This window comes from Anguilla rostrata, chromosome 9, assembly GCF_018555375.3.
Source record: "Anguilla rostrata isolate EN2019 chromosome 9, ASM1855537v3, whole genome shotgun sequence".
NCBI classification, from domain to species: domain Eukaryota; kingdom Metazoa; phylum Chordata; class Actinopteri; order Anguilliformes; family Anguillidae; genus Anguilla; species Anguilla rostrata.
The window spans coordinates 31,483,258-31,510,174 of NC_057941.1; the positions used below are offsets into that span (position 1 = coordinate 31,483,258).

The 26,917-nt window shown below is 41.6% G+C and overlaps 1 protein-coding gene across 4 annotated transcripts in view; it reads right to left on the minus strand.

Annotated features, from left to right (window-relative positions):
- The window catches only part of LOC135263563 (neurexin-2-beta-like), a 655,607-nt gene that overhangs the window by 460,982 nt on the left and 167,708 nt on the right, over positions 1-26,917 (minus strand). For all 4 annotated transcript variants that reach the window (XM_064351746.1, XM_064351747.1, XM_064351749.1 and 1 more), the window contains exon 5: positions 954-971. In XM_064351746.1, the coding sequence (XP_064207816.1) occupies positions 954-971 (18 nt within the window). The remainder of the gene's footprint in view (positions 1-953; positions 972-26,917) is intronic.

Genomic DNA, 26,917 nt, shown 5'->3' on the forward strand with positions numbered 1-26,917 from the left:
TACTTCCATTTGAATACACCGCTACCCTGTGTGTGCGATCAGCCAGAGGAAGGACAGACAGAAATAAGAGCGCGGTAAACATTATCTGCGTCTATTCAGAGCGCCTCCTGCTGGAGTCCTTGAAAAGTAAGACCCGGCAGAAAACAAGTTTAAGTATTCTAATTCTTTGACATAATACAAGTGTCATGGATGACAAAAACATGTTTCAGTGAAAGTTTTCCATAAATATTATTTTTTTTACTGAATGTCGCTTGTGGTGTAGGTTTCAGCACAGTAGAATACACAGTTCTGGAGATTAAGACCAGAGGCTCACGTCCTCTAAAGGAAACACAAACGAATCGCCCGGTCTTGGCAACTGGCAATTCATTTCCACACATCCCCGTACAAGGAGAGGCCCAAAAGCCATCCCTGGCTGCAGACACCATTCAGCATAGCCTTTCTCCGTGACCACAAATTCACATAACGGTCTCATTCTGGATCGTTTCATATGCACTTCAGAGTGCTGCCACATCCTTGGAACAGTGCTGTCAGGCCCTTCAGACTTAGTCACGGGAACATGCCTCTGATGAATCCTGACACTCACAGAGCCTCCTTTAATAAGGGGAGGCTTTGTCGGCTGTCAGTAATACTGCGCACCCCATAACGGATTAAGAAAACATTGGTGAAATAATTAGCTGCTTTGGGGATTCATAACACCTGCCACTCTGATTACAACAAAAACAAAAAATTGTCAAGCTTGTGCTTGACAAGTAGGAACAATTCCTGGCAGAACAATGTTCCAGAGTAAAATGAACAGAGGATGTTGTGTATCCCGTATTCCACTTGAGCGGGTTTGGTTTGTCGCTTAGAAGGGCAGCCGTAAGCATGACACAGAGCCAATGGTAGAGCGCACCCGCCCAGCTGATCTGGGGTCAGTTTGTTGTGTGAGTGTAAACAGAAGAATGTCAGCTTACCAGTCTGCGATGATTCACCTGCAAAGAAAAAAAAAGAGAGGGATGTTCAGTGAAACGATTACATCAGTTCCTTTAATCCTTGCCCATACCATCCCCACCCCCTGCCCAAAAACAGTATTTAAGAAACAGACACAAATGTGTGCAAACACTTAAAAATTCAGAAAATCTTAAAAAACGACAGACAAATGCAATTCATTAAAGCCCCCGGCTGCATATTCCTTCTCCCCTCCCACGCATATGCTTTCCAAACAATGAAAAAGCACAATGTGCCTTTTCTTCTGAGACACTTTCACTCCCGGAAACAGAGCGCTTAAAGTGTGGCCGAGCTTCATTATGCAAACGCGTAATTCGTGCCGATCGGGAGTTTCCACAGGACGTCGGTAATAAGAGTGTCAGGTGTTCTATTCATTAAAGTTTGCAGGAGAGGAAGAGTCTTTCAGCACCGACCGAGTGCGAGCTAACCTTCAGCATTGTCATGCTAAACAGCGGAGAACATCTGAAACAAAGAGCCTTCGGGTAAATGAGCAAATGCTTATCGCATCTCCGCCACTCAGTATCCTCAGAGGTAACTCTGGTGCGCACAGTGTAACACAAAGAGCGCGCAGAGCGGCCGGAGAACAGAGGAACGCGAAACAGACGACGCGTAAGAGGACAGAAAGAATAATCCCTGTTAAATATACGGCGAGGGGCGGGTGTTCTGCGCCGTGCTGCAGGAGATAAGAGAAACCAGGAAACGGGACTGTACCAATTTCTCTGGGCTGCATCATTTTAAATCGTAATATTATAATATTTTTCTATCAATAATCATCAAAAACCTTCCAACGTCTTAAAAAGACTAATTAATCCATGCCTTTTTAACAGCTAAAGGGTTTTTCAGTGTGTGTGTGCATGCATGTGTGTGTGTGTGTGAGACAGAGTGCATGTGTGAGTGCGGGTGTGTATGTGTTTGTTTGTGTGTGTTTGTGTGAGTGGGAAGGAGGGGCAGCTGTATCATCTTATTTTACTTTGCAGTACCTGCAAAACAGAAAAGTTACCCAAACTCTGTCTTTGAGACTTGCTTGCTTGTTAAAAACATGTTGCTTCCATATCCTCCCCCCCCCCCAAACTTATTTAAACACAGTGCAGGTTTGGCTCATGGCCGTTTCTCTTTTATCGTTGAGCTGGTAATTTTCCACAAGTGATGTCACCACCCTTCAGTATTCAGTGCACCAATGATCTCATCTGTCAGTCCATAATTGAATATATTAAATATAACCTCTTTCTAAAGAATCATTTATCGTGCAGCAAATTACTTAAAATGAGAGCATTAAGGAATGCTTTGATTTCTGTAAAATGCTATAAGGCCAACGATTCTTTAGTAAAGATGCTACATTTAGCGGATTCCGCAAATTGATCTGACCAATTAAAAGACCTGACCGCTGAATACGAGACTTTTTATTTCTTCATGGCATGCGCACGGCTATTTCTGAGATCACTTGACCCGAGGAGGGTAAATCCTCCCTCAGCAGACATGAAAAGTCCCTAACCGAGAATAATTAACAGCTCGTTGAAAATCAGGAGTTACAATTATGGCTGGAATGAATGAACTGAGCATGCTCAGGAAGGTCCCAGGACAGAGACAGGGCAGCCCCCTGTTTACAGGTCAGTCGGTGGCAGCGTTGGCGCGGTTAAGGAGGACCTCGTCCAATCACCTGCGTAGGGTTAACAGGTAGGGGACCCATAGTTAATAGCAGGTAGGGGACCCATAGTTAATATCAGGTAGGGGACCCATAGTTAATAACAGGTGGGGGACCCATAGTTAATAGCAGGTAGGGGACCCATAGTTAATAACAGGTGGGGGACCCATAGTTAATAACAGGTAGGGGACCCATAGTTAATAACAGGTAGGGGACCCATAGTTAATAGCAGGTAGGGGACTGCTGCCGTTAGAACAGGTACTTCTGCACTGAACTGCATAATTAACGTCAATCATCATGAACAGATCAGGGATGCAGGACAAAGGCTGAATCACTATTACAGCATTATCTCTGGATATGAATGCAATGGAGGGCTATTGGAAACGTTTGTAAGTTTGAAAGTGACATGAATGTTTTTAAGAATTGTTCAGTTGATCGGTTTACTGATGGGAATATTAATCACATTACTGTAGCCTTAAGCTTTGACAGGCTACAGTCATAAACTGTAGTTTAAGCGAACACATGACAAATCAAACCCAGTGATAATTGGGGACACTCATTTTTTCGTACGTCAGCTCATGGAACGACACATTCCCCTTCGGAGCAGCAAAAAGCAGCACGCTCGCTAGCCATCCAGGACTGGAGCCTTGCACTCCTGGGCCAGAGCGTGCAAAGATAAAATATCATTTCAGAAATGGAGAGTGACCCCGGTTTGAGAAACCCGGGGCGAAAATGACAGCCCGGGCGCGGGTACGGATCGGCCGCGGTGCGATGATGGAAGGAAAGCGCCGCAGCGAGCGAAACGCGTGCCGAAAACAAGCAGCGGCACTTCAGACGAGTGCTGGCGGAGTGCGCCGCGTTTCGCTGGCTGTTTGCTCTCGCTCGCCTCCCTCTGCTTTGGACCAGACTGAGCATGTGCAGGCGGCCCTCCAGGTGCTACTGTATACGGTTAGTAGCTCATCCGTATAGCATTCACACAGCAGGCCGGCGTGCAAACATCCTGCAGGTTTTACATGGACTGGAGGGATGCAGCCAGTGCCTGATAACTGCTTATGCCCAGGAATGTTATGCCGTTGTGTTATCTTTTGTGTGTGTTTCTCGCAGAAGAATGTACACATACACACACACACACACACACTGTTCTCACTGCGCAGCCATTTCTGATTGGTTGATGGCATCCTGCTCCTCAGCTCGACGCTGCGAGACCAGACGCCAACCGCCATCTCACTGAAACTGTCCAAAGCCCCGAAAACAAAGCTGCAGCTCAGGGCTGCCCCGGGGGGCAGTTAGGGCTGTTTGAGTGCGCCTTGCGTTCTGAGGTGAGCTAAGCCAGTGCACTAATACGGAGCACGACACAAAGGTATGCATTACAGGTGGGATTTTTGTTGGCTGTTCTGGGTGTAGCTCTCTCAGTCTATGGGTCGAAAGGGCTGAAAATGTATACATCCTGTTTGGGTGCCACAAGGAATCCCCCCCCCCCTCAATTTCAAAACCCCTCCATCTCTGTTCCCCTTCCCAATTTACTGGCTGTGCTTTTAATAGGAGAAGAGAGACAGACATGTTGCAACCCCCCCCCCTTCTTCGGGATTAAAAAACAAGCAGAGGACACAAAACAGAACAGACAAATAAACCATTATGCAAGAAAAACGAAAAACAAATGTGTTTCAGACCCAGAATATTATTTTGCTAAATGGGATTATGGGCCAACTCATGAAAACAAGGAAGCAGAGAGAGGAGAGGGAAATTACTCACTTGATGTAGGGGTGGGAGTTGTGGGGGGGGGGGATATGGGGCATGCCATTATTTTGGTGGGGGGGGGGGGGGGTAGTGGGGGAGGCGGTGTTGTGGCGTGGGTTGGAGTTGGCGGAGGCTTGCTTTAGCCACGGTAGGGGATTTGCCAGGCTCTGATGGTAAAGTCACCACCGTGACAATCGATTGTAAATCCCCAGCCCTTGGGGAAGAGAATATCTGTCCTCAGCCCTCTCACACATCTGGGCTTCCTGCCCTGACCCCCCCACCCCCACCCCATCACGCCCCGAGCAGCGGCTGGAAACACAACCACAGGCACAGCAAGCACCCCCCCCCCCCCACTCTCTGAATCATTATGCAAGTGATAATGAGGAGGCGCAATGTTCCGCCACACCACTAGATGGCAAACAAGCTGGCAGAGCAGTCACAGCCCCCCAAAGTGTGAGCTGATTGGCTCTCGTTTTTCACTGGGACTCAGATCATAAGCAGGCTGGTTATGGGCTTGTCACGTGAGCTGTGCCTGAGGAACCTACAAGGTAGCACATCTGTTTGGTCTGATTTATTTTTGCAGATTTTAATTTGGATATAGAAAGTCAGCCAGGCAACGGTTATAGAAAAGAAATTAAGGAATTACAGCAAGTGCAGAAATCATACTTCTGCGTGTTTTCAGACCTGTATATTAAATGCACTGCGTCACACACAGTGCTCGAAAAGTTGATTACTGTTGTCATTTTATAGTGACCCCATTTACCGCAAGGGTTTCTAGGAAATCAGCTCAGGGAAAATGCAACTAAATGCATCCATGTGTAATTTAAACTAAGGGATGTGGTGACTGCAACCTTTAAATATACCAATGTATATAATATTCCAATGTGGCACTGTGATATCTAGGTTTAAAAATAGAAGAATTGAAATAAAAAAATTCATAATACAAATATTAAAATCTTCATCAAAATCAGCATCCTCGGATAAGCAGGATGAATAAAGCATAAATGAATCTTACATTTTCTGAAGCAAAAGTTATTTATATTCAGGCCTGGGCACCCAGGCCCATTATAAAAGGTGTATGATATTAATATACAGTTTCCGTGTAATTAAACCAGCAAGTGTTATAATACAGGCTGACAGGTGAAATCTGTAGGGCCCACGATGTGGCAGTGTGGACAGAGTAATTTTTCAGAAAATTATTTCAAATACAGAACAAATGGTAATAAATCAAATCTGCATAGTGCTAATATGATTTTGGATTCAAAAGCTTGTTTTTTTTTGTTTTTTTAAAGGTGAGTTGAGTAGAAGTATGTGTTGTGGGCTGCTGATTGATTCTGTATAAAGAAAATATGAAGAAACTTGCACTATGCACGGCTTTCAGAAACAAAGCTGCAGCAAGGTTCAGAAAACAAGACGGAGAGATTGGTTTTCTGCGGTACTGTATCATTCCCAGAACCTCAATTTCTATTCCAGATTTGCGGACATGAAAATGGACACTTCACCAAACACTGCTAGGCTGACACAGCGCACAGGAGTTGCTGTTTGACAAGGGTTGTGTGGGTGCAACTCACTTTAACCACAGAGCGTGTAGTTTTCTGGTTCAGGGGCAGTGAAATGAGAGTATATGAAACAGGCAATAAGACTGAACTACTAAAAAACAAAGTGAATAACTAGTTCAATAACGCTAGTTCAGCAAACACCCAGCACGGTCAAAGTAAATGAATAGCCAATGCATCAAATGTATTCAGGGAAGTTGCAGAGAAGCTCACAAACACATTACAACCCCAATGCACTCCAAAATAAACTGGTTTCTTTCAACCAATGCACACATTCCTTGAGGTTGTTAGAGTCTCTGACCTCAAGGCAGGCTGAACACTTCACAAAGCACTTCCAGTATTTGACAAGAACTGTTATTCTGAACTTGTCGCTTCTGTGACACAGGTGAGAAAACCTTTCTGAAGATTGCAAAAATCCAAAACAATACTTGCCATAACAAATCAACCCTGCCAATGCATAAAGATGAGTCTCTTCATATAGACAAGTCTACACCAAGCATCATGAAGCAACGATAGAGGATACTGCTAAAACAAAAAAAAACTGACCTTCGCTCAATTCAATCACCAAGTTTAAACCTTACATTTTCATTTAATTTCGGTTCAATCTATTTTTTTTTGCCTACCCTTCAGCAAACCATTTCAAGTGCGAGATAACAGCACATTTTGTGTGTGTAGTCCACTTCCCACAAATTAGAAGAACAACAATATGGCACAACACTATAAAAATGTGTCATGGCCACATCTGTGGTTTTAGTCACAACAAGAGAGTGTGAGAGCCCAGCTGTCAATCATCATTAAGCAGCAACTGACTTATCAATGCGGATGACCTGGGAGGTGTGACAATTGCATAACAGGTGCAATAAAATAACGCTCTGGCAAAGGGTTCCTAGCAGAATTCTTCAATTAACGTCAGAGTCTCCAGAATGGCTTAGTCCCCATGGAGGATCATCCAAAGCATATTTGTAAGAGGCTTAAGGAGTGTGTGCTAATACAGGACCGTAAGAGAGAGGTACAGTATAATTATCTTCTGAAATATAATCCTGCCTACAATTATCTAGCCTCGGTTTAATAATGGGATGAATTTTTAATTTTCGTACGTTCAAATTATATATATATTACTTTGAAATATTACTATTTATTTGCTTTGAAGGGCAACCATAAAGCTTATGTTTTACAAGTTACTACAGCAGGGTATTGCAGGTTATTCTTTTTACAGGTACCTTGCTCAAGCGTGCAATAAGCTACGTTTCCCTGGAGACCAGGCCTGAAACCTTCAGGTCAGACACTCACGATATCACACAGGCACCGAGGACCGGCACAGAGAGACCCCGCGATGCGGAAACGCGGCGGGAAGCATGCAGAGTGACTCACTCTCGGGCCGGAGGTGAACCGGGACGCTGAGACGAGCACGCGTGGCCAGCAGCAGCGGTCTGCCCACTCTATCTGCGTGAAGGCCTTTCTATCGCCGCGACCAGCTGTTCCACAAACATCCCCGATGGCTGCCAGGTAAACACGCCGGCGAGCACAACGGGAACCCATCCAGCTCTGTGCAGCTGCATCGCGGAGCGACCGAGGTGCACACACAGCCACACACTCACACAGGTGCACACGTCTTTGATACCCACAGGGGACTATGACTCCACACCACCAAGTGGGGACCACAGGACCATTTTTTCCCCCCAAAACAACACAGACAGATGACATTTTGTTTTAAACTCAATGCTCAGAATATGTACTGAGCTGATTATTTTTATGTCATATTTATGAATAAATAAGAACGGTAAACGGACTGCATTTATATAGGCTAGCGCTTTTATCCAAAGCGCTTTACAATTGATGCCTCTCATTCACCAGAGCAGTTAGGGGTTAGGTGCCTTGCTCAGGGACACTTCGACATGCCCAGGGCGGGGATCGAACCGGCAACCCTCCGACTGCCAGACAACCGCTCTTACCTCCTGAGCTATGTCGCCCATGTAAGCATGCATGAACACGTACACACATGTAAACATGCTGCACCAATGAAATCACAAACGAAAATAAAACCAGCATAAATAAAAAATTAAACTCAATATTAATCTGAAGATGGATTACAGCAAAAACCTCCTGCATTGAACAGAAATGGCTGGGAAAGGCCAGTGCAGAGACACCAGAAACAAGGAGCAGCACTGTTGTGCTCTTTCCGACAACACCACGCTGTTTCCTAAAGAATTATGGGTAGGAAAAGCTGGAGCTAGACTTCCATACATATTAATTACTGAGATACAAACTGCCGGGCTAATGTATTTGATGAGGCTCATGTACTCTCTCTGCAATTCTTTTAAATATTCATCTTTCTCTCTCTCTTGCTCTCTCACTCTCTCCATGCTCTCACTCCCTTCTCTCTCTCTCCCTCCCTCCCTCATTTCACATCACAATGTCCCTCTCCTCCTCTCACTCCTTGCTCTCTCTCTCTCTCTCTCATTTCACCTCACCATGTCCCTCTTCTCCCTCGCTCTCTCTCTCATTCAGCCTGTTGTTAATTGACATATTCTATTTAGTCTTTTAGCTCAGCGCTTAACTCAGTCAGTGCACATATTTGCACATCTGCTGGGCCTCCATTCTTATTCCTTATGGCTTATATTGAGCACGTTATAGCTGCCATATATTTCCACTTTAGTACAGGTTCCCTACAGTGCTAAACACAAGCGTAAACCTTTCTGAAATTATTATTCAAACCGAAGACACTTCATTGGCAAGCCAAATAAATATTTGTATACTTTTTTCAAAAGCAAAGGCACTACTCTTTGTCCCTCTTTCTCTGAAGCTCTCTCTCTCTTGCTCTCTTTCTTTTGTTGGAGAAAAAAATTACACACAAAGCAATAATAGCAATAGCAAAGTTGCAGGACCAGCGGTAAAACAAACCAAGGGTGCTTTCTTGTTTCGGTTATTTTTTCCACAACACCCCCAATGTTTCTATGCATATTTCTCCTTGCTACACCGTCACGCAGCCTGTTTCTATTACTTTTTGTTCGCATGCCAAATTCTACCTTTCAAGTGCAGACATTATTTCAGTATTCATAGCCTGATTCACCGACTCCCCACAAAATCACTTAAACAGCGTGAGGCTGGCTCGAAATGCGATGCGAAAACTGTGGCGTAAATCACAGAAAGCCAGACTTTCATCAGGGAGCAGTTTGCAGTATATATTCATTTTGCTCTGTGTGTGTGTGTGTGTGTTTGTGTGTGTGTGTGTGTGTGGCGTCAGCACCAGGAACAGGAGGCAGAGACGATTTTACGGCAGGGATGTTTTAACCTCGTCTCCGCGCTCCTCTTCAGGAAAAATGGAGGAACATGTGGCCACGGCAACGCCATGTCAGGTGGCTCACACCCGTACGCCGAGGCCCCCGGGGGGGGAAAACTGAGAAAAGAAAGGCGTGCGGGAAATAAGTCTGCTAAATCCACCGAATAAACAAAAATGTTTCCAGCGAGACGGGGGGGAGGCTCATATATATGAGACGGGGGGGGGGGGGGGAGTGGTGGGGGGCGGTGGGTGGAGGATTGAAGATTCATGGGTGCAAGGTAATAAGTTTCAGCGCCTGCCTAACAGTGCAGCTCTGGGGTGTTTACAGTCTGTGGATCCTCACTCACCCCACTGCACATGGGGTAGCTGTCTGACTAATGCCTCAGTCGTCATCGCTGAGGAGCTACACGCTGTCTTCCTCTCATTAAAATCACCCCCGAGGAAAAGGGGGCTATACGAAATGAATGATTAGAGCTAAAAATATTTACTATTATCTGACAGCCTTACAGTCCAGCTCGCTGGTGCGCTCTGTCTTTAGATCCTAAGTCTCAATCTGGCGTCGCTGTCTGTCTTATGCAATGTGCCTCGGCTGAGGCTCAGGACGTAGCATGGCAGAAATCAAGGGGCTCTCGTATTTATCTTTTTTCTCCTACAGGAGACTAACAAAGCACATTCCAGGCCGATGCCTTCAAAAATGGTTTTAGCTACCCTAGAATGGGAGTCAGATCAGTTCAAAATGAGTCAAACTGAAAATATTGTATGTGTATATGGCATACTTCACACACCAGGGAAATAAATTATACCACATTTATATATATCTCAATGTCTCTCTAGATATACCACATTTAGACAAAATATCACATTGGAGATATCATAAATGAGGGGGAAAAAAGTGCAATATTTCAATGTAAAATTGAATATATCATATATTTTTAAACGTTTAATATCAGATTGGCTGCACCCCCACAGCAGAAGAAAATACATCAGTGTCAAATTGGATTTCCCATATATCAGAAAGAAAATACATAAATGTAAGATTGGATTAATCAAAATATCAGAAAAATAAATGCCAAAATTGATATTGTATATGGCAAAAATATATCAATGTCAAATTGGAAATAACAAACTGGGATACAGCAGAAAATACTTTATCATAACATCAAAGATTTTGAGTCACAAGTCCTTTGGTTCAACTTAAGGTAGGTGTCCCCTTTTTCCTCTCATTACAAATTTTTGTTAAGGGATTTGTGGGAGATATTTCCAGAAAGAAGTGCTAGGTGAACCCACAATTGCATATGATTATCATCTCATAAGAAAAGAACATGTGCTAATAAAAAAGTGTGAATGTTAACTATATAACCTGCAGTTTTACCATTCCAGCCTGCTAGCAATGACCTCACTATAACTACTTATCTATAGCATAGCAGATGAAGCTAGGATCTTATACTGTTCCCTGAAAAAAAGTTAAATGATAAAATTTACTAATCTAGCTAACAAGTCAGCATTTGGACCCGTTAGGCACACGTATGTGGGTTTTGTAAAAATTATTCAACCTATATAACCTTGCTAGTTCAACCACTCTGGATAACTACGGACTTATCCTTGGCATATATTTATAGCTTTCAAACACCTTCAATATAGTGAAATTTTACTTTCTAAATGGGGCGCTGTCCATTCAGAACCTCACGTTTCTACCACCTGGAAGGACTGCAGGACCATGGACAGCATCAGCCCCAAGGACTGCAGGATTATGGACAGCATCACCCGCACTCTCAGACAGGCTAGCTAGCAGCTGTAGCTCACTGCCAACTGAGACAGCTGCTACTCATTGCCTAAATTGGTGAGCTCAATAAAAAGGCCAAACTCTCAGGCCTGACAGAGAGGCCTGCATGCCAATCAACAGTTGGTCTGAGCTTTGACTTATGGGTAAACACAAGCATTGCATGTTTTCTTCAACAACTTAATCAATGATATCTGAACATGCTTAACTGTTTGTGATGAATAAAAACAATGATTTTTGTTTCTAGTTGGAAGGACAAACGTTGATAGAATTCCTGCTAGCCCTCCTGTACCACGGCCAGGGCATAAGCTGACTTCCAGAACCCCACCGTTTTCGCTCTGCCTTCTGATGCCTGCGCGTTTTGTTGTTGTTCCAAACTCTGATTTAGTTGACCTCATCTTTGTTTTGAATTTAAGGAGTGAATAAAATGAGGGCTTTCAAGTCTTTTCCCGATGAAGTCTTGTCCATTTACCGTTGTGATAATCCTCGCAATATGTCACACTACTGATAAGCAAGAAACTGCCTGTCCTAGATACTGATACATTTTGAGGGTCAAATTTCCTATTGCCATGCACTATTTGGAAGTTTTAATAAAAATTTCAAAGTGAGAAAAGGTGACTATATGTATTATACTGACTACTCTATGTATATTCTGGGGGAATTTCACAACTCCATATCACTGAGGCAGTAGCTTTCGTATCATGGTAAATGGTAAATGGATCATAGTCAATCTCCAGATCTGTGTCTCTCCGTGTTGGGTATTGTTCTGACGTAAAAGGTCTGAATGAGCCATTTACAATGATCTGCCGTCTAAAGACAAATTATGTCAGAAAAAGATGTGTGCGCCACGAAGAAATGCTATGATACTGCTAATCAGTCCGATCACAGCGGAGACTGTGAATGCCTTCATTATCTGCAATCTGGATGGCTACGTCAGAAGCGTGTTCCACAGTGCAAAACTGCAAAAAGGAAAATCAATGATGGGACACTGTGCTGGAGGAGACAGTGTCTTTCAGGTGAGCAGGTAAACAAACGTCCTGGCTCATTGTGGCCGTTAGAGATTCTGCCGACATTTACTCACAATCACAATCTGGAAGCACAATCACCTCCCCCCTTTCCCCAACAGCAGTTTGCGAATGAAACACCTCGTCACCTCGATTCACGTGATCATCACTAAAATATGATCAAAGTCTTTATCCTCCCCGGGTGAGTGCAGGCTAAATCAAACACGTACTAGCAGCTCACGTGATGCGCCTCATTGGAGGAATTTCGCGTCTTGAGGAATCATCATTTCTCAGAACGTCTCCATTATTTATCAGCCTATCCGGGAGGGGCAGAGTCACATGCCCACAAACCTGCCCCAGGAAGGACAGGAGAATCATTTCCAAACGCGACACAGACAGACCGTGACATGAATAAACTCTTCTTTTATCAGTGCGAGGTGCCAAGTGAGGTATATTATTATTGATTTTATTAGCCCCCCCACCCCATGCACAAGCATACTTCAATTCCGTGGTCATGAAAAAAGGGGAACAGGCCATTTCTGTCTGTTGAAAGTGATATTGAAGACTGGAGCGCAATATTAGCTGTCACGTCGTAATTGCTCTGCTACCTCGAGGAGTTCTAAATGTTCAAATTGCCCAGAGAAAAAACGAAGATTGTTTGGCTGGCAGGTGAATTTATTCCTGCTAAAGCAGACAAAAAAATAAATAAGTAGAAGGAGGACTGTCATTTACGGTCAGTTGCAATCTATACAAACTGACAATATTCCCATTAATACCGCAGCTTGTTGCAGCCATGAGACAATATAATTCATATGTTTCTCTGGACTTTAGTGTTAATGGAGCCGTTCGGCTGATTTTCAAGGCGATATGAAAACAGATGAAATAATCTGATGTGAAGCAATATGTTCTTCCAAAGAGTACACTTGCAAATATATCATCATCATGTTCATATAAACAACTATTTCAGACCTTTTTTTTTATTTTTATTTCTCTGGCTTACTGAACCATGCAAGCTGCATTATGTCAAGTCAAAACAACCAGAATTATGCTTTCTGATACTCCTTCATCTTACCTGAACAACTAACTTTGAAAAACAGTGAGGACTTGAATGTAATAATATTTGCTGACACAGATAAATTCATTAAGATAATCTGTGTAATCGCACGGTAGATAAAATAACCTCCATTAAGTTACATCTAACATATGTATTTTAACAGTAATGCACAATTTGGTGATTTAGCATTTAGGATTGGGCTGGCTGAGGCTTTGACACAGGGGGGGTTGAAATCCACCTTAGCCCTGGTGGGACAGTCAGTTAACCCTGCCACTGTATATGAATATACCTGACTCAGCTATAGAGCGCAGTCTGTGCTAATGGCAAGCGCTTTAGCCCACTGAGCCACTCAGCAGCCAGAAGCTAATTGCTAATGAGGTTCCTACACTGGAAAACAGGGAGCCGTTAACCCCAGCCAGAAGAACACGCGAGCGCCACGCTCCGTTTTTCAGATTCCTTTCTCACTTTCCCCCACTTCCTTTCATTCCTGTTCTTCCTAACCGAGCCGCTAATTAATTGGGACTGATTGAGCTCCTGATAGAATTCCCCATCAGCGTTTGGCGTCTCCTGAGAGAGAGGCGTCTTAACCCTTTTATAATTACGCATTTCCATCCGCCATTAGCCCCTGCAGGGGTGCAGAGCGGGGTGGTGTGGAAGGGAGGCCCGTTTCAGACGGGCCAGCTGTGCTGAAGAGGCAGACACTGACTAGTGGAACAGGAGCGCTTTCAGTCACGCAGCAGAATACACTGGGGCAGCTGGGGTGTATAGTAGTTCAGGCACAGGGGCTATAACCAGAGGGTCACTAGTTTCAAATCCATAACACTGCTGTTTTCCCCTTACCAGAATGGGCCTCAGACTTTCAAGTATTACCACATTTTCAGGTAATTAGGAAATACTACCATTTTACTTCATGTAGACATTGTACTTTAGGGCCTTCAGAACTGTCTTAAGATTTTTTATCCACACAACTTCAGAAAAAAAAACACATTTTGAGGGAAAAGTTTGAAACTTATTGTTCACTGGAAGACAATGTCGCTGTGAGTCATCTGATTTTGCCGAAGCCTGAACGCTAAAAACACGAAACGAAGCGATACTGCTTCAGTCTCCAAGCAGCGGCGAGAGCGCGGCAGCCAGCCTATTCAAAATGACTCAGCCATCCACATGCCCACGCCCTAGCACGCAAAAACCCGCTTCGCCGTTCCACCGTGCCACGATCCCCGCGAAAAATAAAAAAAGAAGAAAGAGAAATTCACGGCGTGCCTAATTTCACGTCTCCGCTGACATTTAGCGTGGCAGTCATTAGTTCTGCAGCTGCGCAACCTGCCCGCCGCGGCGCCGTTTCCTCAAACAAACGGCGCGGTTCCGTCCGCCTCATTGACTTCCCATGCTCAGGTGAGCGCACAGCCGCCACTGCGGCAGGTCTTTTTTTTTTTTTTTTTTCCTCCCCCACTTCAAAATTAGTTCTGCTTACCGGGCTTCTTCCACTGTGATAGACAGATTATATGCAGCACTTACAGTATAGGTGGCTGATTCTGTAGCCACAGGACTGTAACATTTTCTTTTATTTTCTTTGCTGAACGGTTCTCCAGCACGTAGGGGCGGGGGACGAGACCAGTTATGTCTGATTCATTTGCAATTCGATTTAAAAACAGACATGGGGTGTGTGGTTTCTTTAAAAGTGTACGTCTTCTGAGCTTAGAGCTGAGCATAGGAGGGCCTCCACTTCACGTGAATGTCTGCTCCTATAAAATATTATACTCTGAGGACATGTTTGCTTTAATTATTATCATTATTATTATTATTATTATTACTATTATTATTATCATTCCTTGTTTGTTTTATGCTTATGTAGCGAAACATGACTGTTTTGTACATAATGTGCTGTTATTGTTGCTCCTGTGAACACTGTCGAATATGTCATGTCCCAGGTTAGCTTTCTAAATCCATCTGGATTAGTGTCAAAACAAAAAAAGGAATAATCTTGTAAAGTATATCAGTAGCATTGCATAAGTATGTATAATTAAATAAAATGCATTACTGTGATTTAAACAAATCTGTGTGGTTGGCAGGTCACTGCTCGTGCATTGGCTGAACCAGCATTCACGTGAAAATTGTGAAAAAGTGAAAGAACAGTGCCTGCTAAATGAAAATAAATACATCCTTCCTTTATGGTAGTATCAAGCAATTGTTTTATTTAGTCTGGCACTTAAATAGCTTATTCCAAATAAGTATTTTATTTGTTTCCAGAGTGTCTGACTGCGATTAGCATGGCACTAAGAAGCTATAGCATTTCTGGTAGCGGTGATTATCCTAGTTATCTGCACGTTGTGTTGTTGGCCATATTGGCTTTGCAAGTTGCTTTGGGCAAGATCGCCTGTCAAGCAAGCACATGCAGATAAATAAAATTGATTTTCTATTAACACCCAATAGCAGTTGATTAGTTTTATAGCATGCCTCGCCATAAAATGTGATATGTTCAAACCCCTTTCGTTTCCATGTTTAAGGCTCCCGCTCAGGGAATAATTTGCCTGCGATCGATGCAGAACCGATTACACTGCTGCAGGTTGCTGTGGGCAGGAAGTGGGTGATATTTTAAGGTGCTTGTCCTTAACAGAGCTTTTGTTTTAATCCCTCAGTACATTTAAATGGAAAAGTATGTGATTTAAGGTAATGATGGTGTAAAAGGTTCCAAGCTATGGTTCTTGTGTGTTCCTGAATAGCATTATAAAATATATACCAGTGACTTTCACTCCTGGTTCTGGAGAGCTGTAGGGTCAGCAGTTTTTTGTTGTTACACAGCACTTAATCAATTAAAGCAGTCGATTACAGAGTCAACTCACCTCATCTGGTTTCTCGGGTCTAAAATGGTTGCTGTTATTAAGGTGAAAACCAAAACCAGCAGGCCCTGTGGCACTCCAAGGCCAGGAATGAAGATCACTGGCACAGTATACACTCTGTGTGAATGTACAACACGGTAAATCGATCATACAGATTCAAACCGCGAAAAGGCTTAGTTGTAGAGCGTATGGCAAAGCATATTATACTACAGGAGTCGTCAGATTTATTACTGTAGGGCCAGTGTGTAAGTTATCGCTGGTTACACTGGCCAAATGAGCCAATCAGCTGAACACACGTAATTAGCCAGATACACTCATGTTGAGACACAGGAAGTCCTCAGCTGTCGTTCCTGAACTTATCAAGAAATGCAACTAAAATGTCAATCACTAAATGAATGGGCCAATTAAATAATTAAGAGCAGACACAGATACAGCCCTCCTTGCCCACCCTGGGGTTTAAGTATATATTTAACTGCATCCATGTACTTGGCTTTCTTGCTCGTAGGAATCGGAATAACTATGCCACTAGGTCCTTGGCCTTTAGCTCAGCAATCTAATCACATAAGTCATATGAATGGAGAGGGAGCAGACCAGACCTAGCACAGCGACCACTACATCGATTACATTTTCACACTCGCCGACCATTTACTGAATATTGAAGATGTCAGATTAAAGACCAATAATACCACAGCCTCTTGAAGTACACCTCATTCTCTCGCCATTTATGTCACCGGCATGACTGCAAAGCTAATTATAATCAAAAATGAATCCCAAAAATAGTATTTTCACATTTCCCCGCCATTTACATCAATGGGTTCAAATTAATTCCATGTTTCTTTATGATATACAGTACAATCCTAGCCTGGCTTCTTCACATAAAGAGAAATAGTATTTGATTCATGGCCATTAATCATTGTAGTTTTTTTAAGCCCACTCCATTTTATTTTGATCACAGTAGCACAGCTTTTTGTGAAGCCTGCTTAATATGCTTTTTTTATTTCATTATTGGTATATTTTCATTTCGCTCTTAATGGAAATCCAGAAATAATAAAAAAAAGATTTTTTTTTAAACTATTCATGGTGCATAGCCCAGGTGTGCTCATACTAACATCCAATTAAAACCATGTCTTCAACAGCCCCCTCCCAGTGGAATACAAGCAGAAGGGTTTAGTGAAATGGAACATTCGATACATTTGAAGTGCTGTTCCAAATGTTGATTGTGACAACTGGGGAAAGAAAAAATGAAAAGCTAAAAGGAAAAGCTGCTCCAGTGGCATTTTGAAAATAAAATACCCTTTAAAAGCTCTAAAATAATAAATAAAATAAGGTGCCTAGGAGTTTGGTAAATGGAATGCACTGCAATTTGTATCAAAGAACTCAAAATGTCACATGCCATTTTAGCTGTATGAAAAGGATTGGTCATTGTAAATATAAATGGAAAAAACACCACTCAATATGTCATGTTTTGAGAGAAAAAAAAAAAAGACTACAGCCATCCCATGTTAACTGCGACTGTTGACAAGGATCCCATAACGTGTAATTATGCAAATATACAACTGAGCTGCATCTTCCACAATGATCTCAGCAGAGTACTATGCTATGCCATGTGTGTGTGTGTGTGCATGTGCATGTGTGTATGTAAGTATGTATGCATGTGTGCATGTGTGTGTGTATGTATGTATGCCTAGCCTCCTTTGGCTTTAAATAAAAATTATTTAAATGTAAAAATTAAATTATTGGAAGTCTATCCAAAGTGAGAGGTGGGAGAGAGGTGGAGGGCAGTTAAATTGACTGAAATGTTATCTGCCTTTATTATTATAATTTTTTTGTTTTTTAGTTTTTTTTTAACCACAGGTACCCTAATACCAATTTTGGGAAATTTAAATGCCACTTGGAAGTGCCACAATGCGAGCATGGCACCTTAAATTAATTGCATCTGGCATCAAGCCTTTGAGGGTGTCATTGTATCCGTTCAAGATGTAAAGTCTCCCATACATTAGACAATTTCTAGACAACAAAAGTCTGACACTCTCACATCTAACAACAGTCTGTCCTGTGTCAGGGGCTTTTAGTCTCAAATGTGTGCACTTCTGAGAATAGTGTAGGTTCACACATTATAAAATTCCAACAGGATTATTTTGGAGATTTAAAAAAAGAACAATAGTTTTAGCCCACCTCTTCCTGTTGGAAACTACTGGCTGTTCGTAGTGTAAGATTATAAATCACGTCGTTGACCATCACAAACCTTTTGATCCAAGACTAAAGACTTAGACGCAAATATTAAGCATGTTTGATTGTTAGAACAGTCAAGACAAGAAAAAAAACGGCCAAACTGCCACAAGACTGAGTTAAGATTCACTACAACTTCTAAGACTGTGAAATCGCTTAAAATATCGCTTAAAATAAGGTGGGCATAACTTGAATAATCCAATACAAACGCAGTTGTTAAAATCAGCCTCAGAGTTCAATAGGCATTATTTGATGCTATCTGCGATTGAGTGGTAATTTAGCATCAGGGCACACAGTGTCAGCTCAAATAACTTTTAAACGGGATGTAATTGATTTTCTTTGCAGAACAACCGAAATGTGCAAAGTATAATTGTCCGTGCCGTCTGTTGACTCATCTGTGACCAAAGACATGCCTCAGTAGCCGGCGGCACGAGCACCTGTCACTTCTTACCTGCGCGTTTAAAACTGCTCGTGATTTAGGATCATCGGTTTTTCAGGTGGAATGGCTGCACTCGAAAATACACCTGTCCAATACCGGCTAACATCTGTCTGCCAACTCAATTCTGTTTTTCACTGACAGAGGAGTCCTCCGTGGTTGTGTTTTAGACCTTGGTTTATGTTTTCCTTTGTCTCTAAATGCTGGTCCTTCGTTGTTTTTTGAGCGTGTATGGATGCACTGAAAACTGTGCAAAGTAAATTGACTACATTGAGATGTAGTGTAGCATGAGGGTACTGTTGCACTCAAACACTTTGTAGTGCTTGACATTCCATCCATGTCACAGTTCTTCTCTTACTCTGTGCATTAGAGCAACTAATTGCTTATATGAAGGTCACTACTGATTGTGACAATTCAATGCCTATAATCAGAGGTGGAAAGTCCAGGGGTCAGAAAGTACTTTTACTTTCTGAATGTGGATTTTCCACCTCTACCTACAGTGCCTACAGGAATTTAGATGATAAATCAAGCTGAAATTAGGTTGCATGCCCTAGATAAACTGTTGTCCCTATTTATAACAAATACAGACTCTGATCCTCAAATTCTCAGACTTCGTCTTTTGGAATTATTTGCAATCACTCCAGGTTAAACCATGTTGATCCATGTGAATAATGTGTTTGTGATGGTAGGGATTATGGTCTTTATCAACTGAAGCACATAGTAAATCTATATCAACAATTTCATCAAAAAAAGAGCTAACAGTGATGTGTGCTAATTCCAACAAAACTAATTGTTTAGGCGTGCGAATATGCAGCTTATAATAATGACTAACTGCATGTAAATATGATGTGGGCAATGTTGAGTTGGCTCAGATTAGATATAGATGTCCTCATTTAATAAAAAATGTGATACGTGATATATTATTATTATTATTATTATTATTATTATTATTATTATTAATAAATGTATATATTCACTGGTGTCATACAGTTTTTTGGAATGTTTTTTTTATTCCCCCCAAGATTCTAGGTCTGTGTTATAGAACTCTTGCTAACTATTGCTTTCAGTTACCAGCATTGACGATTACATCAGCATTAGAATATTCAGTTAAAACAATTCCAATTACATATTTGTAATATCCTACACCTTAAAGGGTTAAGGTATCATCAGACTTTCCACCATCTCGTTTGTCTGTCTTCGGTCTCGGTGAATAATTTATTCCCTTCCGCAGCAGGGTCTGCATAAGCAGGAGCCACTTTCTGTAATTATTTTAATATGTGACCATGCTACTCTAACCCTGGTAATTAAGGGCCTTTGGCAGCAGTGATAAGCAGCAGCCACCGCTGGCCGCGGGCTCTCCTGGTGGGGCTCTCTCGCTCCGCGCGCGGTGCCCACAGTCCCAGCCTCCTCGCTCTCCCAGCGCGACCTTAATTACAGCCTTCAGAACCTGACCCGCGTCCAATTCTCAGGCAAAAGCTAATGCTACGGGCTCCCAGAGCAATTAATATCCGCCCAACCCACCCCTCGCCGCCCACCACCGGCAAAAGAAAATAGAGGAGAACTGAAGCTGAAGATTGATATAAAGTTGGTCAAACAGAGCAGGAGAAAAGCTATCGGTTTGGAGGTCTTTTGCTGTAGTTTCCAGCTGTAATGCCAGTACATCGGTATGCTTGCATTTGCGGTTTGGCACTGCATCAGACTGGTGAATGGTACCAAATTAGTTTGCATGATTTTGTTATTATTTTAATTTATCCTACATTACATATGTTGGCTGATGACGGCCTATGGGACAGTAGTGCAAACAATCAACACCGACAAAAACCTCTCTGTTGGTTGTCGGCAGATGTTATTCAAACAGAAGCAGTGACACTGGAAATGTCTGGTATGGGAAATATTTGCCAATGGAAGGGTTATAAAAAAAAATAAAAGCATATGCTACATGGTAGAAACTGCACACTCAATTTCCTTTTGCCATAAATTCCTAATGAATGCATATGAAGTGGAGCTGATTTGTTTATAGTCAGTCTGCTTCAGCTATGCCCCCTAGACCCCCCCCCCCCATATCACAGAATGCAAATTATCCAGCCCGGCTGGACAGGCTGGGGTGTTTTTGGCACGGCCAGCCTAGCACTCTTGCGAGAGGGCGTCTTTCACTGCTGCAAAGGTCACCGGTCATGAGCGCCTCCCTGTGTTCTGCGCATGGATCAAAAGACAGCGAGATCAGCACAGCTGGTGCTGTTTCAGAAGAGAGAGAGAGAGAGAGGGGCGGGTGGTGAGACTGACTGAGAGCTAGAGGAGGTGGGAAGAAAGAGAGAAAGAGAAGGAGAGAGAAAGAGAGAAGGAGAGAGAGAGAGAGAGAGAGAGAGCTCTATCAGCATCCTCATTTACCTTTTGGAAAAGTATACAAATATTTATTCCACCTGCCAATATAATGTCTTCAGTTTGAATTATTTGAATTAACTGGGAGAGAGAGAAAGAGATCAAGGCGATCAATTCCATAGGTATCTGGAATTCTTCATTCACAAATCACTGATTGCGTCAGGATCAGGGCCCAGGAGACCCACGGGGTGAGACACCATTGGCCATGGCTTTACCCAGGGAGAATGAGAGTCAGTAGGGCGTCCCCTGCTTCATCAGTCAATAAAGAGTACAATGGCAGATGTATTATGCAGTTCCCTCAGCACAGTAGCCAGGTTTATTATTTTACTTATTAAATTTTAGTTTTCATACGAAGGGTGTGGGTGTGTGTGGGTGTGTGAGTGTAAATCTTGCCTCTGCTATCGCAAAAACATTTTGGGAATTATATAAAAGTGTTAACTGTAATTTTAGAGAATTAAACTCTATTTATTACAGTTCACAAAATGTAGCCAGTAATTCAGCCACAGGTACACTGCTAGTAGCAGTTGAGAGAAATGCTAGTGGCTAACATCACCTAACCACCCTCACAACAAAACACATTCTACCTTAGCGCTTTTGTGTATGAGGTAAGTAGAAGGCAGTTGGAGTGAATAAGGGCTTTGCTTTCTTGTGTGAAATCATAAATCAATTGCACATCTCCGTGTGTTGTTTATTCTTGCAAAGAAAGAATCCAGCATATTCATATCACACTCATATCACATTTTCATCCAGCACTTACAGTATATTGCACTTATTATCATTATCCTGGTGTTGTAAATCTATTTTGAAAGCCTATATTGCCGTCATACTACTTCAACTCATCATAACTTTATGACCTAGCCTATGCTGATTGTGTGAACTGTACTTCAGTTTCGTGGCTATGGATAACTGTGACATAATGAGTATTGTGCCTTATCGGACCTGTGTTTTGTAGTTGTTCCAATGACCTTCGGTATGCACTTACTGTACGTTGCATTGGATAAAACAGTCTGCAAAACAAAAATGCAATGTAATATAAATGTAACCTGTGTGCATAACCTAGAGGGGATTTGCAAACTGATTTCCAAGTTTGAAGGAAAAACTTATTTAATGGCTTTTAACGGTTGATTAAGCCTTATACATTATTAAAGGTGATAATCTCTTGTAATATACTATGACATTTGTAAGTGTAAGTGTGTCTGTTGATACTGTGCCTCATAAAGGATTTATTTTTTAAATGTTTTGATATTCCAATTTATTTTTTTTCCCCCACCAAAGAACAGATTGTCAAGGCAATATTCATGCTGTCAGACAAACAACATATGGTTCCAAATATATTCAAATAATTGGCCTTAATTGGCCTCGATAAATAATCCTCATCAGGTAAGACTTACAGGCATGTGTTATGTGACCACACAATTGAGTACTCTTGTTTCGAAATGACTGTTTGGTACTTCTAGGGTACTTCTAGATGAATAACCAAGGTAGGTATTCAAGTCTAGTTTATTAGGAGATGGCTGTACTTCTGCTGGATGACAGTCCTTTGGACCAAATTTAACAACTTATGCCCTGAACTGATGAACACGTCTCTATGTCTCCATATCTGATCCCAGAAAGCACTAGAACTGAAATACGCTCTGTATGTGCACCTGCCTTATTTAAATAGTATGTGTAAATATATAATTTAAATTGTGTAGGCCTATGCAAATCTTTTACTGTGATTCACAGAATGAAAAGTATCAATAATTTACTTTACATACTTTTATAAATTAGATTAATTCAAATATTCAGTGATTATTTCAAAACAAATTCAGCTTCCCCCCTGAAATGCACTACAATATTAAAATAAAGACTCTCCAGCTAATTCCATTCTCTCACATTTCAAAGAAGGCACTAAGATGGGCTATGTAAAATTATCCCCATATAAGCATTCCTGCTACCACCCAATTTCAACAACTGATAATGACACCTCATAAGCTCATAAATGACATGAAAGAAAGTATAAACACATTGGTAGCACTTGTTCGGAATAGCGCTGGCTAACTGTTTGTGAAACATATTGGTTAAGGTTTAGGGGTCATTTTGATATTGGTAGTTTAACATGCAGACAGATTTTAGAAGTCATTTTAACAGACGAATAGGGCGTACAGGTACAGGCGAGAATAAGGGAAACACTTGAATAAACGAGTGATACAAAGGATACTAAAGGTGCTTCCACACAGGTGTGGTTCCAGAGTTAATTAAGCGATTAACCTCCCAGCATGCTCATTTCAGTGATGAAGACTTGCTGATGATGTTTCACGAGGAACAGCGGCTAAGGTGTTGTTAGCATGGATTACTGAGGGAAGGCTATCGTCAGTTAGGGGAAGCTGTGCTTGAGAGTGCATACTGTGACTGTTCATCGGATCCAGATGCAAGGAATTACCGACGGTGGCCACACAGTGCATTAACTCCCTCAAGCGTGCGCAAAATGACAGATTATTTATTTGAACAGGCAGAGCGGAATAAGCATCGCATAGCAATGCATAAAGTCTGTTTGGAGGACTGGATTATTTTCAGCCAATGTAAATAAATTACAAACAGATTGTTACATGCAGTTTTCTGGAAGATTTGAACTTTTCAGTGGGCAGCTTTTTACTCTTATTTGAATATCATTCAAAGGAAGATGTTTACTTTTCACTCCATTATGTTTCCCCAAGCATCCATATTACACGTTCTTTCAAATTCGTTGTAGTCTGCGCATCTCCAATGAGCTATTAAACGGGTTATGTTAGGCCTAGTCAGCCAAATATTTCTGCATTCCCTTTAATGGATTTTGCTGTTAGCTTGGAGCAGAACTATTTTTTTCTGTTCAGCATGCAAAGGTAAATGCACTTGTCCATTTCATGAATGCTTTTTTCTGTTTTGAAACATTTTTAGTAGGTTCTACATTGAGCTATTGCCATGGCAGAGAGTATTTCAGACTAATGTATTTTAGACTTATGAATTAAATTAATTATTAATTATTAGACATATTTATGCTTTTTTTAACATTCTGTTTTCAATACATTGCTTAAATTGAACATAGTAGATTCAGTTGGTTAAGGATGCTAATGACTTCTTTTGATCAGGACCATTATAGTTGAGCCACTTCTCTCTCTCATACAGACTCTTTCGTAGACAGATTTTGGTACTGTTAGATGCAGCAATGCATATCTATTTATTGTCTGTAGCTCTTCTGAGCTGCCATTTTCCCTTACATTTGATCGGCTCAGAGAGCTGGAGGCAATACAGCACTATATATTAAAGCCAATATATCTACATATCATCCCTTTAAAAAAATATATACCCAGAAAAGGCAATTCTATTGCAGACAGTCTTTATGAAGGCAGGTTTTGTTAATATCATGTGGTCATATCTAAATGTATGGCTTTAGCCACACAAGTTATCTTGTCATGCGCTACTGAATATGAGAGTGAGAGGGAGAGAAATTCTATTTATTTAACTTTAAATAAGTGCTTCACATTCCAGTTGCTTCACAGGAAGTGAAGTTATCCCTGAGAAATTCACGAGAGTATGAATAATTTACCTTACAACTACAAGTAACCATGCTTCCATGTGCCACTGCATAATTAGTGGCATCACCCTCTGCAGTGAGTAAACGTCAGACAAGCACTCTGCTTCATCCAGGGTCAACTCGGACTATCCTGACAGTCCCATCCCAACAGAAATAAAATGTAAAATAATAATCAAGTGCACTCCTTGGTTTAAATCTCCCCTACTGGCTGATTTAAAGTGAACGGAAGTAAACTTTTCAGACTGCCCTCATCACCAAAAGTAAATCGCTGGGTTGGAATGTTTTCACATTTCATAGTCTTGAATCCCTAATCTTTCAAAGATCTTTGCAGCACAAAGATAACGCAAGCAAGGTAACATTAGTGTTACTTTACTATACAGGGATGACCAGAGGACCACCCACTTCTAGGCTCATAAAAGTTCACAAAAACGGAAATGAATATTACCTACGGTTTGAATAGCGACAGTAGTGTCAACTTTACCCAAAGCCCATTGATACCGTTTCATGAAAGGAAGGCTTTCTTTCAGCCACCCACTTTGTCAGAACTTTGTCATGAATCATTCTTAAAAATAAGAAAAGTTGACAGCTGTACCCGTGTATGTGCAGCAAAATGTTTCACTGTACTACTACATTTTTGAGGTTGCCACTAGTGCTACTGGCCAAGTGACCAGTCCCGTTCTCTCCCTGGTTATTATGATTCTATATTTGTCTTGATATTGGCAAAATAAAAATAAAGCATCCCCAAATAAGAATGCTGAAGACCAGGACCCTGTGGCATACAATAACAGGACTGGTGATCATGTGGACGAGCTGCTCCCATCTTTTAACGCTAACTAACAACATAAATTACTGCGCAGTAAACCAGTCCAGCTGAAACGAGTGGATGAGAAATACCAGCAAACTGAATCTCCTATATTAATATGATCAATAAATAATTAACATATGCATTTGTGTTCTCTGATTTTATGGTATAATCACATGATCATGCATAAGCTAAAATAAAATGTATAGGGTTCAATAAAACTGATACGCAGTGATTCATTGGTATAATAAAATTATTTATTTTCTTTAAGTAAGTGTGCTTAATGTGTATATGCAAAGGTCACTCTTCCATATTAATCATAACAAAAAGAAGTGAAAACAAGCTGTCGGGTGATCCTTTAAAAAAATATCTATTTTTTAAAATTGTATTAAAAACTTAAAATACTCTGCCACCCCTATTCTCTTGCTCAAGGACTTCCTCTTGACTCCAATGCTAAAATCACAAAAAAAGGAATAGCTTCCTCAGAGCCCTACGGCTGTTGTTGAAAGGATGAGCGCGATGCCCTTAGAGAAGGGCTAAGATGGCCGCCTCATCCGATCGCTCAGGTGGCAGGGCAATTTCTGGCAAAGGGAAGGAGGAAGGAAGGCAGCGTCCTGTGCTGCTGCCACGGCCCCCGTGTTGATTGGAATAATAACAATGCCTCGCAAGGCTCCACATAATGAATATCTGTCCTGAAGGGCAGCTTCCAAAACGGAATGAATAAGCGCCCTCCTGCCTCCCTGACAGCACGTCTCTCCGCCTCCAGTCACACAGCGTGTTTTCCCCCTCCCTCCCTCCCCGCTCCTCCCCGCGTGTCAATCTCAGCCCCTTCAGGGTGATTGAGACCCCTCCGATTCCCTCTCTGAGGGCTTGTTTTGAAACAATTGACTCCCTCGCTGTACATTACCCCTTACATAAATCATACGGAAATGCACCGTTTCATGAAGGACAAATGTAGCATGATATGTTAAATTCCTTTCACCAATTTCCCATTACACATGATGCGAAGAGCAGCTCAGTCTTCCTCGTGAATGATGGATGTTATAAAAATGTTTTGTCGTGAACATATTATGCATGCTTCATTAAGGCTTCAGAAACACATACTTTGTGTTCTGTGAGCTTATTTTCCATTTGGTGGTTATGTTTCATGACACTTAATAAATACTACATTCATGTAATATGACATTATTTAAAGAAGCGGTTCTCGAACCCGGTCCTGGGGACCCGTGTATATGTTGGCTTTCGTTCCAGCCACAACTGCTATCCCAGAATTTTAACAAGCGGTTTGTTTTTCGTAATTAGACACTGTTCATGTTTTAAGGGATTATTTACCCTCTGAAGCAACATTATGTCAGAAATAGCTGTGTGTGCCATGAAAAACAACAAGTTCCATGGTCATATTGTGCTATATTGCAAATGCTAAAAATACATTTAAAAAAAAAAAAAAAAAACACAAAAACAAGTTTTAAAAAATCTATTTAAAGACAGGTGAATCAATAGGCTTCTAATTGGTTAAAGTGTGAACACCTGGCCACAAAAACTAACCATTTGGTAGATAATGAGAATTAAAAGAAAAAGCTAATGATAATAAACAAAACCTATACTGTGTTAATAAGTTCAAGGAAAAAAATTATGAAAGAC